Source organism: Passer domesticus, chromosome 8 (genome assembly GCF_036417665.1).
Source record: "Passer domesticus isolate bPasDom1 chromosome 8, bPasDom1.hap1, whole genome shotgun sequence".
Taxonomy (NCBI): Eukaryota; Metazoa; Chordata; class Aves; order Passeriformes; family Passeridae; genus Passer; species Passer domesticus.
The window spans coordinates 2868455-2880864 of NC_087481.1; the positions used below are offsets into that span (position 1 = coordinate 2868455).

Sequence of the window (12410 nt, forward strand, 5' to 3'; positions counted from 1 at the left end):
GTGAACCACCAGCATTAACACATTACTCAGGTTTGCAGCAAGATTCTGAATTGGTACAGCATCGGCCAGAAGTTTATTTTAAAAATCCTAGGACAGGGTTATGGGAAGGACCTGCAGATTTACTGATGTGGGGAAGGGGTTATGTTTGTGGCATTACAGACAAAGAACCCTGATGGATACCAGCAAAGTGGGTTCATCTCTGGCTAGAAATGGACACTCTGATCCCTAATACCACTAATGAACCTACAACCAGCAACACCTGAAAACATCCATTGCCCTCAGAGCTGGAAATGCTTTTGTTATCCTTGGGTGAGATTAGAATGAGTGGGTGTGGAGCACACAGGTGGTGTGAGTTTGAGGGAGGAAGCTTTGCAAGGTGTGGGGTGTGCAGCTGTTGGCACAGCCAAGAATTCAATACCTGGGTGGTGTTATCCCAAGTGACAGGAAGAACAGGAAATTCCCCTGAAGCTGCTCAAGAAGCACTGAGCTTGTTTGAAAATCAAGAGCAATTGGGGCAGGCTATTCAGTGGTATCGTAGTGAACTCCAGAAGCTTGAGCAGAAAGAGAGAGAATAAAATCAAGGATATTGAGTGTGGTAAGGAAATATTTATCCCTAGGACCTGGGGAGTTAGACCTGATCAGAGGGAACAAAGAAAGAGAAGCTGGAAAGAAAGGAACCAGGAAAGAAGGAACAGAGGAAGGGCTCAAAGAGCAAGAGGCACAGTTAGTTCAGATTTTGTCCCTGATCTCAGAGGGGAAGGGTTCTTTACCAATGAGCAAGATGAAGAACAGCTTTAAATTAGAGAGGTGGGGTTTTGGGAGATTTTTTTCTACTGGCTGTAGTATGTGGTAACATCTGTAGTGCAGAGGAAATTAACCCACCAGGATGGCACTGACAGAATATGTGGCTTACTTGGGCCAAGGCTGCTGGGGTGGATTCCTCTCGTTTATCCTTGGCCATGCCTGGAGATCCCTTCCGCACAGGTCTAATTGGTTTCCCAGTGAGTGATTTTACTGGTTTTGCAAGGTGGGTAGGAGCTAGAGGAAAGCCATATGTGGAAGCAAATAGATCAAGCATGGAGAATCATTGCTGTAACATCAGCAGAGGTGGTACAAAATTGGACAGATGCAAAAGACTGGGAATTAAGCCAAAGGGCGAAGGCTTCCAAGCAGGTATGATAACACACACAATCCCTGAATGAAACCGGACTAGAACCCCAAGAACCAGACCTGTTAGGATCAGCTCCTGGAAATTACTGCTTGTTTTTTAACTACTTTCTGGAAGCAAAAATAACCAATTTGAGCAATGTTCTAGTCCCACATTCCAAGAATAATAGTGTCATCCTTAATCCCAATTCTCCATTATATCAGAACAAGGCCAAATATTGCCACAACTGGACTTATCCTGGCAGTGCTGGTGCAAATGAGACTTAGCACTTGGGGCTGTTGCCCTTGGGCTCCCAGCACAGGCCCAGGGGCAGAATCCCCTCCAGAAACTGTTGTTTGCTTTCAGCTTTGCTCTGCAACATTCTCCAGGAGCCCCTGCAGCGGCTGCAGCCTGGCCGGGTGCCCGGGGCCACCAAAGATGCTCTGGCAGTGCCCTCCTGCCCCGGGCAGGGCACACAACAGCCAAGGAAAGGCTCCTGCTGGCCTCAGGGCAGGCACAGGGCACTCCCCTGGCGCTGCCACGGGCACAGCAGAGCCGGCCTGGGCACAGCATTGGCATCCATGTCCCATGCAATCCCAGCAGGGATTAGGGCTCATTGTTTTACAAATGAGAAGCTTGACTAGGCCAATATTCAAGCAGCAATCAATTTATTAATTCATATGGTAAAGTATGAGCAATACAGGCTGGGTACAGGGGGGGAAGTTTTCCCTCCAGCTGCACACCGATAGTTGAGGCTTACAGGCATTGATAGGGGTACTCATAAACTTTCGCAGCAGTTTCCATTCCCAATTTTTACGTCACAATTCTATACACTATTATGATTTAGTTTTTCTCAGGATGTATCCCAGAAAGGAGTATCCCCAGATGGTGGGGTCTGGCTTCCGAAAGAAGAAAGAAGTCTCCCAGCTGGTGAGGTCCAGATTCCAGATGGGTCCACCTTTTAATTCCAAATCTCATAACAGTGATGTCCAGCTTCTCTTGGTCAAAACCATCAATCCTTGAGTAGATGTTCATCTTCCTTTCTTAAGCTGCTTTTCACTGTTTTTTTTTAATGTATCGAGATAAGCACGTTTCCTTTTTATATATTCTAAAGCTATGGTTTCAAAGATCCTTACTACGAGCAATATTCTAAAATTATACTTCAAAAGGTTATTATTGCAAAACTCTTTAAGGCTTAGCTACAAGCAGAAAGTTCCTGTCAAAGAGAAACATCCTTAAAGCTTTAATTCAAATGATCCTAAATCAACTGAAGACTTACAAAGGGTAATTGCGAACAAAGGATAGGTTCAAAGGCCTTCTTCCATGCTTTACCTCCTCAGTTATTTATTAGAATTTGTCTTCATAACTGTCCCATGGTCAGTTTCCACACAATCACAAATACACACGTTGCCTCTAGGAACCTGACACGAAACACAGCTTTGTATTTCCCAATTGCACTGCTGGCATTGCATTGGTCATCCATTCAAATCATTTCCCCATGGAATTCCCAGGGCAATGGGTTAGGGGGAGATCCATCCATGGAATTCTCACCTGGCTGGGATGAGAGAGATCCGGCCATGGAAATTCCGTGGCAATTTCTGCATTCCCAAGGCCCTCATTCCTGAATCCCACATTCCCACAGGAACTCCCCTCCTCTTCCCACACCCACCTTTGTGCTCCAGAGCCTCCCGACCATGTCTGATGGATTTTGGGAGCTCTTCCACACAGCTGTGTCCCAGATAATGCTTCATCTGCTCCACCATGATCCCTTTGCATTCCCAGCACCTCCAGGTGATCCAGGTGGCACCGTCGGACACTGCAAAGCTCCCGGGTCCCAGCTGGAAGGAGATGAAATCCCACCCCTCGTAGTGATCCCATCCCAGCCCCTCAGAGTCCTCCATTCCCACAGATCCCAGCCCAGCCCCTGGCTCCCCCCAGTCTCCCCTGCTCTGGTTGTACCGGCCCCGTCTCCAGGGCACTGTCGGCCACGGGCCCGTTCCTGTCCTTGAGCCGGGGCTGGCTATCCCAATATCCCAGCACTGGCTATCCCAATATCCCAACCCTGGCTATCCCAATATCCCAGCCCTGGCCATCCCAACATCCCAGCTCTGGCTATCCCAATATCCCAGCCCTGCCTATCCCAATATCCCAACCCTGGCTATCCCAATATCCCAGCCCTAGCTATCCCAATATCCCAGCCCTGCCTATCCCAATGTCCCAACCCTGGCTATCCCAATATCCCAGCCCTGGCCATCCCAACATCCCAGCTCTGGCTATCCCAATGTCCCAGCCCTGGCTATCCCAATATCCCAGTTCTGGCTATCCCAATATCCCAGTACTGGCTATCCCAATATCCCAGCCCTGCCTATCCCAATATCCCTGCCCTGGCTATCCCAATATCCCTACCCTGGCTATCCCAATATCCCAGTCCTGGCTATCCCAATATCCCAGCCCTGGCTATCCCAATATCCCAGCTCAGCTCCCCCCACCATCCCCGCTCTCTGCGGCTCCATCCGGCCCCGCTCGCTGCCCCAGCGCTCGCAGGGGTCCCGTCCACGTCCCCCACAATCAAGGACTGGGGGACCCCGGGCCGTGTTGTATTGTGTTTTATTCTCCTTGTTCTCAGTTTGTAATGGTTCCCTGATGTAGCCCCGCTTCTTTCCTGAAAATGCTTTGCCCCAAGTGCCTTCCCTCCTCCCCCATGTCAATCCTCCCTGTGGCTGCAGAGCCATTCCCCAGTCTCCTCTCTGGGCCCCTGTCAATCCCTCGGCCTCCCTTCCCCTCTTTCCAGAATCTTCCCACAGGGGTGTGGAGTGATTGGGCAGAGGTCAGGGCCTCCCCTTAAGGTGCTTCCTCATTTGTGCTCCTTCATGTCCATCTGCCCGGTTTGCACAGCCCCCGTTTCCCCCATTGGTTGTTGGATGTATCTTTGCCTTGTTTGCGCCCCCCTTTCCAAGCTGGTGCAGGGGCTGAGTGTGTGCTGTGTGCAGCAGGTTGCCCTGAGGGTCAGAGCTGCCCTGAGCCCTGAAATAAACCTTGGCTTTACCCTGCCCAGAGTGGGCCCTTTCTTCCTGCAGCAGCGTCTGCCAGCTGCTCCTGTGGTTTAGGGCTGGCAGCCCCGGCCGCTCTCCTGTAGCCCGGGCACAGGGGAGTGTCCCCCGCAGTCGACCGTGTCGGGCTGGGCGGACAGGGCCCGAATGGGCACTGAGAGGACGCGGCGACAGGGCCGGGCTGCGACAGCGCCACTGCCAGATACTGCAGGGAGTGCAGAACTGGGGGGACAGCGAGATCGGGGGAGCTGGGGGGCTGGACGTGAGAGACTGGGGATCCAGGGGGGTCAAGAGGCCAAGGAAAGGGGGACTTGAAGGGCTGGCCGAGCTGGGAAGGAGGTTCAGGGGTCAGAGTCAAGGAAAGGGGGTGCAGGGACTGGGAGAGCTGGGATGGGGTGTGCAGGGAATCCTGTGCCCAGGAAAGGGGGTACCGGGATGTCCTGGGAGTGAAAAAAGGAGGGTCTGGGGGCTGGAAAATGCAGGAATGGGGGCCCAGGGATCCCAGGTCAGGCAAAAGGGTGGGGCTGGGTGCTGGGAGAGGCGGAGGCCAGGGGAAGTTGAGTTGGTGCCAGATAAGGGGGTGCAGGGGGGGTCTCAGTTCTGGGCAATGAGGTAAAAGGGGGTCTCAGGTCTCAGGAATGGGTTGCAGGAGGGGCTCAGGGTCACGGAAATGGGGGGCAGGGACATGGAGAGGCAGAAAGGAAGTTCCAGGGGGCCTGGAGCCCAGGAAAGGGGAGTGCAGGGTTTACCAAAAAAGGTGGGACATGACATCGGGACACCCAGGATGTTCAGGAAGGGGGAGTTCAGGGCATCTCTGGTTTTGCAGAAGGATGGGCCTCAGGGCAGGGAAAGGCTGGAATGGGGGTCCAAGGTGTTCCAGATCGTCCCAGGGTCAGGCACATGGGAAGTCTGGAGGTGCCCGGGGAGGTGGAGCTCAGCCCAAATATTCTGGGGAGTGCCTGGGTTGGGTTTTTTGGGGGGATGTTTGGAGAATGAAGAAGTGCAAGTCTGAGTGGAAAAGGCCCCTTGGGGGGACATTGGGGGGTGGCGGTGGCAGCTGGCGGCAGAGGCAGCCTGGAGGAGCAGAGCCCTGTGTCCCCCAGGAGCCCAAAGTGGGGAGCCCAGAGAGGGGGGAGCGCCGCCATTGGCGGGAGCCTGCAGAGGCTGGAGAGGGGCAGGGGGGACTCCTTGGAGCCCCTGCAGCCCAGAGCAGAGAATGAGGTGAGAAGGGAGCCCAAAAGGGAGCCCAAAAAGCCCCGGCACCACTGAATGGAGCGAAGAGGGGGCAGCTTTTGGGATTGCTGGGACTGCCAGCAGGCTGGGGAGGGCGGGCACCGAGGAGAAGGGAGACCCCCAATGCAAGCGTGACCCCAGCAGCTGGGACAGGGGGGAACTCTAAAGAGAAGAGGGTAGGGTCCAGGTACAGGGAATTCCTGGGAGGCTTTTTCAAGGCTGAATCTTGGTGTTTGGGAGGTTTTTCTGGAGCCCAGATGGCCAGTGACTTGTAGAGAGGGACTTGGACAGAAAGACTTTCAAAGTCAATGTGCTCATCCCTAGTTTTCCCCAAACGAGGATTTCCCATTGCCAGTTCTTGTGAGGCTGTGAGGAAGTGGAAGATGTCCCTGGACGCTGAGGCAGGTGAGGAGGAAGTCAGTGCCCCTTTACCCTCTCTCCTGCTCCATCTCCCAGCCCAGCACAGCCCCGGCTGCAGGACAGCCTGGGGGCATCTCCTTGCCCTTGCCTGTGGCCCGGAGGCAAATGCCATCCTGTCCTTGTCCTTCCTCCCCCAGAGCAGGAGCTGAGGATGGAGAGCAGGGAGGACAAATCCCTGCGGCAGAACCTCGTGGCAGAGGCCGTTTTGAGCGGCTCCACGGCGCAGGAACCCAATGGGGAGGAAAAGCCCCAGAGATGCCGCACGAGGAGGGGCTGCAAACGCAGATGGCGGGGATCTGAGGGGGAAAGAGCCAGCCTGGGCTGGGAAGGCGGCCGGAGATGGAGCCAGAGCTCGGAGCTGGTGGTCCATGAGGAGGTTCCTGATGGGGAGAAGCCCCACAAGTGCAAGGAGTGTGGGAAGAGCTTCAGGTGCAGCTCCCACCTGATCGTGCACCGGAGGAGCCACACTGGGGAACGGCCCTACGAGTGTGATCAGTGCAGGAAGAGGTTTCAGAGCAGCTCCCATCTCCTCGTGCACCAGCGCACGCACACAGAGGAGAGGCCCTTCCGCTGCCCCGACTGCGGGCAGGGCTTCAGGCGGAACGCCCATCTTGTCAGGCACCGGCTCATCCACACTGGGGAGAGGCCCCACGAGTGTGAGGAATGTGGGAAGAGCTTCAGGCAGAGCTCCACCCTGATCCAGCACCAGAGGACCCACACTGGGGAACGGCCCTACGAGTGTGGGGAGTGTGGGAAAAGCTTCAGCCAGCGTTCCAGCCTGATTGTCCACCAAAAGATCCACTCTGGGGAGAGGCCCTACGAGTGTTCCGAGTGTGGGAAGGGGTTTCGGATCCGCTCCCATCTATTCCAGCACTATCAGAGTCACACAGAGGAGAGGCCCTTTCTCTGCCCCGACTGCGGGAAGGGATTCAGGCAGAACTGCCACCTCATCACCCACCGGCGCATCCACACTGGGGAGAGGCCCTACGAGTGTCCCCAGTGTGGGAAGAGCTTCTCCAGCAGCTCTACATTGACCCAACACCAACGGAGGCACTGGTGAGGGAAGCCCTGCGAGTGCCCCGAGTGCGGGAAGAGCTTCGTGCGCTGCTCCAGCTCCATCCCCCACTGCAGGACCCACGCTGGGCACAGCCCTGGTGACCCACATTCCCTGTGATCCGTGTTGGGAACACACCTGCCTGATTGTCCTTTTGGTTTGGCTTTAATTTTTTTCTTTTCTTCCTCTCTTTGCCCTCCAAAAGCCAAGACAGATGGCTCTGTCACCACACAACAACTCAAATCCAACTGAAAACAACTGAATTTTAACCCATAAAGGCTCAATCCCTCCTCAAATTGCTTGTTCCCTCCTCAAAAAAACTCAATCCCAAGCCAAACTCACTCCATTCCACAGCCACCAGGGTGAGATGGGGTTGGAAGGGGATTGGGAGAAGTGGGATCCCAATTGGGAGCGGTGGGATGGGGATTGTGTGGGGCTGGCTGGGTGGGATGTATTTGACAGCAAATAAAACTTTCAGAGTTACTGATTTCTGTCCCATTCCTTTTCAGTCAGTTCTTTTTGCAGAGTGCCTCCTCCTCAGCTGATTAATTTGCTGTAAAAATCCCATTTTTTAAATCATCTAACACAAACAATCCAAAAACCAATATCCAAATAAAAGCACTCACCTACAATTAAATTTTAAAAAATTATTTGAATTGTTTTAGAGTACTTAAGGGTGTTATTAAAGTTTAATTGTTTGGTTAAAATGTATGAGAAATTCTAGTGGTGCTTGGTTTTGTGTTTAGTGTGTTTGTAATATGAATTGTTTTACTAAGGTGTGTTAGATTGTATGATAGTATTTTTAGATATTTTTAATCTAAGGTATATTAGTTATTGCATGAAAATTTTCAGAAGATATTTCTTAGTATATATTTTGTTTACATTTATTGGTAATATTATAGTAATAGTTATTGTTGTTTTCGCTTGAATCATTGGAGTATTGGAAGGAAAAATATTTCATTTTTATTGTAATTGATTTCATTATAATTATAGTTTATTGATTTATAATTTTATTTTCAGTTGTTGAGAGGATAGGAAGGAAGTTCAAGGGCAGGAACATCTTTTTCCCCAGCTTGTGCAACCCAAGTCTGGGTGCTATTCAGCCCAGAGCTATGGGATAATATTGTAGTGCCTCCCACACACATTCTGCCTCCAAGAAAAGCTTGGCTTGGCTTATTAGAGTGAAATAAATAGAAGCGTAATAAAATGGACAGTTAAACTCATCCCTCTTGAATGACTCTCTTGCTTTCCAGTGTCAATCCTGCACATCATGCTCCCAAGGCTTGTTACGAACAAGTGTCTGAGATTGCTTAAAAATTCCCAGGCAAGGTTCAGTAAAAGCCAGATAGAATATTAAGCAACAGCTCAAGAAAATTCATTGGCAACATTCACATTATTACTTACTGCTTGGTTAAGGAACAACATGAGGAAAAAAGCAAGGAACAAAATTCAGTCAATCAAATGAGAAACATTCTGAGAATTGTGTGTGTGTGTGTGTTTAGGTGCATTTGAGAAAAGGACAGAAAGGACAAGGATCAAAAGGAATACAGCCTAAAAGCTTGACAGCACTCGAGCTGAGCAGTGGTTAAACTGGAGCCTCCAGGAGTGGGGCTCTTGGCCCAGGATCCATGGCTGCTCAGTCATGCTGCCAGTGCAGCAAGCTTGAGAGTGCGCTGGCTCTGCGAGGCCCCACTCAGAGGGAGGTTGCTGCTGGCACCTCTGGGCTCCAGGAGAGCCCCAAGGGCCTCCTTTGGGAGCGCTGTTCATGGGCCACAGGCGAGGGGCCTCAGCCATCAACGCTTCATCGTGGCCGCACCGTGGGTCAGCAGCCTGGCTCTGAGAGTGGGAGAAGGAGGATGTCATGCCATTGAGGCAGGAAAAGCGGTTTCCAAGGCAGTTCACAGGACACCCCAGGAGCTCGTCAGACAGCACAAGTGCCTGGCAGCGCTCGGTGTCTCTGGGAAGCTCAAGAGGAGCTGGGCCCAGGCGCTGTTCAGCAAGGCCCAGGCCTGACAAGCGTTTCTCAGGTCACCGTGTGGCTGGACAAGGCCGGGGGCCATTCACCACCACAATCTGAAGCACGAGGTTTTGATGTAGGGTAAAAAGGCATGGCCCAGTGGAAGTGGGCTGTGTCCTCAGGCCTGTGGGAGAATCACAATGCAGATCCTTGTGCTACTGATTCCATCTCTCCCATTTTTCTGAGTTCTTGGTGGCAAGGTCATTTAGGTCACACAGCTCTCTGAAGCTTTCTGCACAATGAATTAAAGTGAGATTACACATCCCAAATCATGTTCTGTTACAGTTTAACTGATTGATTTAAGAAATTTCTGGAGCAGAAAACTTGCTTCCTCAGATATTTACTGTGTGTGGCACCAAGCACAGAGGAGAGATTTAATGTCAAAGGCATGGCCCAGGCAATGCTCTTTTGACAAGTTCTGCCCTGAGCTTTCCTGAGGAAGATCTGAAAGGTTCGATGTCACTAGCACAAGCTCCTGCAGTGGCTGCTGGCCAGCAGAGCAGGGCTGGCAGCTGGGCAACAAGTGTTGCCACAAGCAGCAGCTCAGCCAGGGCAGCAAATCAAGAGCTGGGAAGGAGCTGATCTGAAGGCCAAACCTCCTTAGCTCCTAAAAGAGCTGGAACAGTTCCTCATTCCAATGAGGTGCAGTGTTGGACACAGCTCTGTGTGAGCACTGGATACAAGTTGCTCCCACTGAGTGCTGTGATGGTTTCTGCAGGAGCTCTGGGCTGCTGTGTGTGCTGGACACAATGAGGAGAGAAGGAGCCAAGTGCACTGACACACCTTTGCCTTGAGCATGACCCGGCCTGCACCAAACACACTGCAAGGTTTCCCCTTTGGCCCATGTCTCAAAATGTCAGGTCAGCTGTTGGACGACTCAGGTTGGTTTGGTGTCAAGGAATTCCCCTCAGAAATACTGGGTTTGTCTTCCTCTGTGCCTTCCCCTCAGCAGCCTTGGGGCTGCTCCTGTGTGAAGCCATGTGTCTCACACAGTTTGGGAGAACTTAATACAGGACACTGCAATGAGTCGTCTCCTCTAAAGTGTTCCAAGAATCGCCTTCCAGTAACAGGAAATGAATACTAATAGATGAAAGTGGAAAAAAATTGCAACAGTTTATTAACAAGCGGAATAGCTGAAAAGCAAGCAAAAAGGCCAGTGAGTTCTAGATATCAAACTGCCAGACCTCACCGTCCCCCTGCTGGGACAAAGACCCAGAATGCCTGAGGAAAATCCCCCCAGGACACGCGTTACAAGGTGGTGCTGGGTTCTCCCTCAGGAAGAACAGGAGCTGTCACGGAGCAGCTCCAGCAGCAGATGAAAGCTCCATGCTTGTCCAGCGTCGACTTTCTCCCAGAGGCAGAGCTCTGTGGAGCGGTCACGGCAGGTGAAGCAGCTGGGCTGGAGCCCCTCGGTGTCTTTTCTCCCCGGCGTGGCTCAGCTCACGCTCTCGGGCTGGGAGCGGGGCTGCTCCACTCCTGCTGGCACCATGTCCCTGGGCTTGGGACAGTTTTCTGCCAGGAGAGCCCAGCATGCTGTTACACAGATCTCTCATAAAGGCCCAAAGCAACTCCAAACACTCTGCCTACAGCAGCGTTTCACAAAGGGCTGCAGAAATCCAGGACAGCTGCAAGTGAGTGTCAGACGGCTTTTGTCTTGTTCTTCCCAGCAGAATTCTTGATGAACTGATGTAACACAGGAGCTGTGTTTTTTTATTGAAATATTTCATGATGAGTAACAAGCCTTGGGAGCATGAGGCACAGGACTGATGTGTGAAAGCATGAGCATATCTTCGAAAGTGACCAGTTTAATTGTCCATTTTATTACCCTTGTATTTATTCCACACTAATAAGCAAACTCAAGCTTTGCTTGGATATAAAACAGGCACGGCATAACCTACGGTCCCTTGCAGGGTCACCAGGGCTGGCAGTGACAAAGCAGGCAGTCTGCTTCATTGTGAATCACTACAGATCTGCATCACAATGTGTTTTTAAGTAGCATGGTATTATTAAGATCTCCTTTTCTGCACGAGATACAAGAAGGAGGTTCTGAAATTATTTCCATGCAAGCAGGCAGTAAATAACTGACCCTGCTATCCTAACAAAACTTTGGCTTTGGCAATTGCACTCTTCCCATTCATCTTTTGACGCAGACACTCCAGGTTTTCCCCACACCCCTGCAAGGCTGGCAATCCCTGTTTCCCATTTACTGTTCTTCCCTAGAGCAAGTACAGTGGCTGCTTTGAAACTAAAAGCCCTGAGATCTGGGCATCTTGAAGGAGCATGAAATGATAATTAAGTGTTCCCATTGGTAATACCCAGGTCTGCACTTCCCAGAGCTCTGAAGCAGCAGCAGGAGGGCCATGCATCATTCCTGTTGGTGGATGTTCATGTTTCTGGTGTGCAAGAGCAATGCCTTTGAGGAGGGACAAAAATGCCCCTATTCAAACAGTGGCTGTGCAAGGAGATGTGAAGTTTCACTGCCTTTTTTAGGATAGTTTAGAAAGATCTAAGGATCTATGAGATCCATACTGTTGCATGGAGCAGGTCCCTAATTTTGTCTCCAGAAAAATCCCCAAAGGACACATCGGCTCTGCTGGTGATGGCAACCCCATAAGCTCGTGGACTTGTTTTCCCTGCAACATGCCACCCTGCCTGGGCTTTACTAGGCCAGGACTAGACCCATAGCTATGCCAACACATGCAGCCATGTGACACAGAGTCAGACAGAGTTCTCCTTCAGAAAACTCAATTAACACATTCACATGCAGTTTCTTTAGAACATCAGAAGATGGCAGCCATGAGGACTTTGCTGTTAAAAGGTTACAGTTTGCACTGGGCCCAGAAGGCAAAACAAATTGAAATGTGAAGTTTAAATCTTCAAATGACTATGAAAGGAAACTGTAGAATAACTTCTGGAAAGGCGGCATTGTCAATGATCCTGCAGCCCACCAAGAGCTGGAGTGGAATCTAGAATTGCTTGTTCCAGCTATGCAGAAATTCATTACCCTGGCAAGCACCAGTCCATGGCAACATATGATCCCATAGCCCTGGGCAGAAGGGCACCCAGGCTGGAGTGGCAATAGATTTGAGGAACCCTTGTCACTTGTTATTGGCCTCACAGCCCACTCATCCCTTGGCAAGCAAGTTGCAAAAGACACTGTTGGACTGCTGTCCTGGGTAAATCTACATACAGATGACTATTCCAAAGTAGGGCATCTTTTCCCAGTGAAATACACATCCTCCTCTTACCTATGAAAATGTGACTGAAGTCACCTGTGAGCCAGATCTGTGTGAGATTGCAAAGGAGCAAAGCTTTGGCATTTGGGCACACTTCTCTTGGTTTCTTTGCTCTGGCCTTCTGAGAGCACACAACACATCCAGGTAGAAAACTTTTGGCCATACAGGATCTTTTGGTTCCATTGTCCCCCAAACATGTCAATGTGTGGCCCTGTTGTAATGCCAATTTAAAAAGAGTAGCACAAATGACACA

General features: G+C 51.1%; 1 protein-coding gene across 1 annotated transcript in view; it reads left to right on the top strand.

Annotated features, from left to right (window-relative positions):
* Positions 1-2005: 2005 nt before the first annotated feature.
* The window catches only part of LOC135306056 (zinc finger protein 135-like), a 66847-nt gene continuing 56442 nt past the window's right edge, over positions 2006-12410 (top strand). The window contains exons 1-2 of the mRNA XM_064429616.1: positions 2006-2077; positions 6227-6879. Coding sequence (XP_064285686.1) covers positions 2006-2077; positions 6227-6879 — 725 coding nt within the window. The remainder of the gene's footprint in view (positions 2078-6226; positions 6880-12410) is intronic.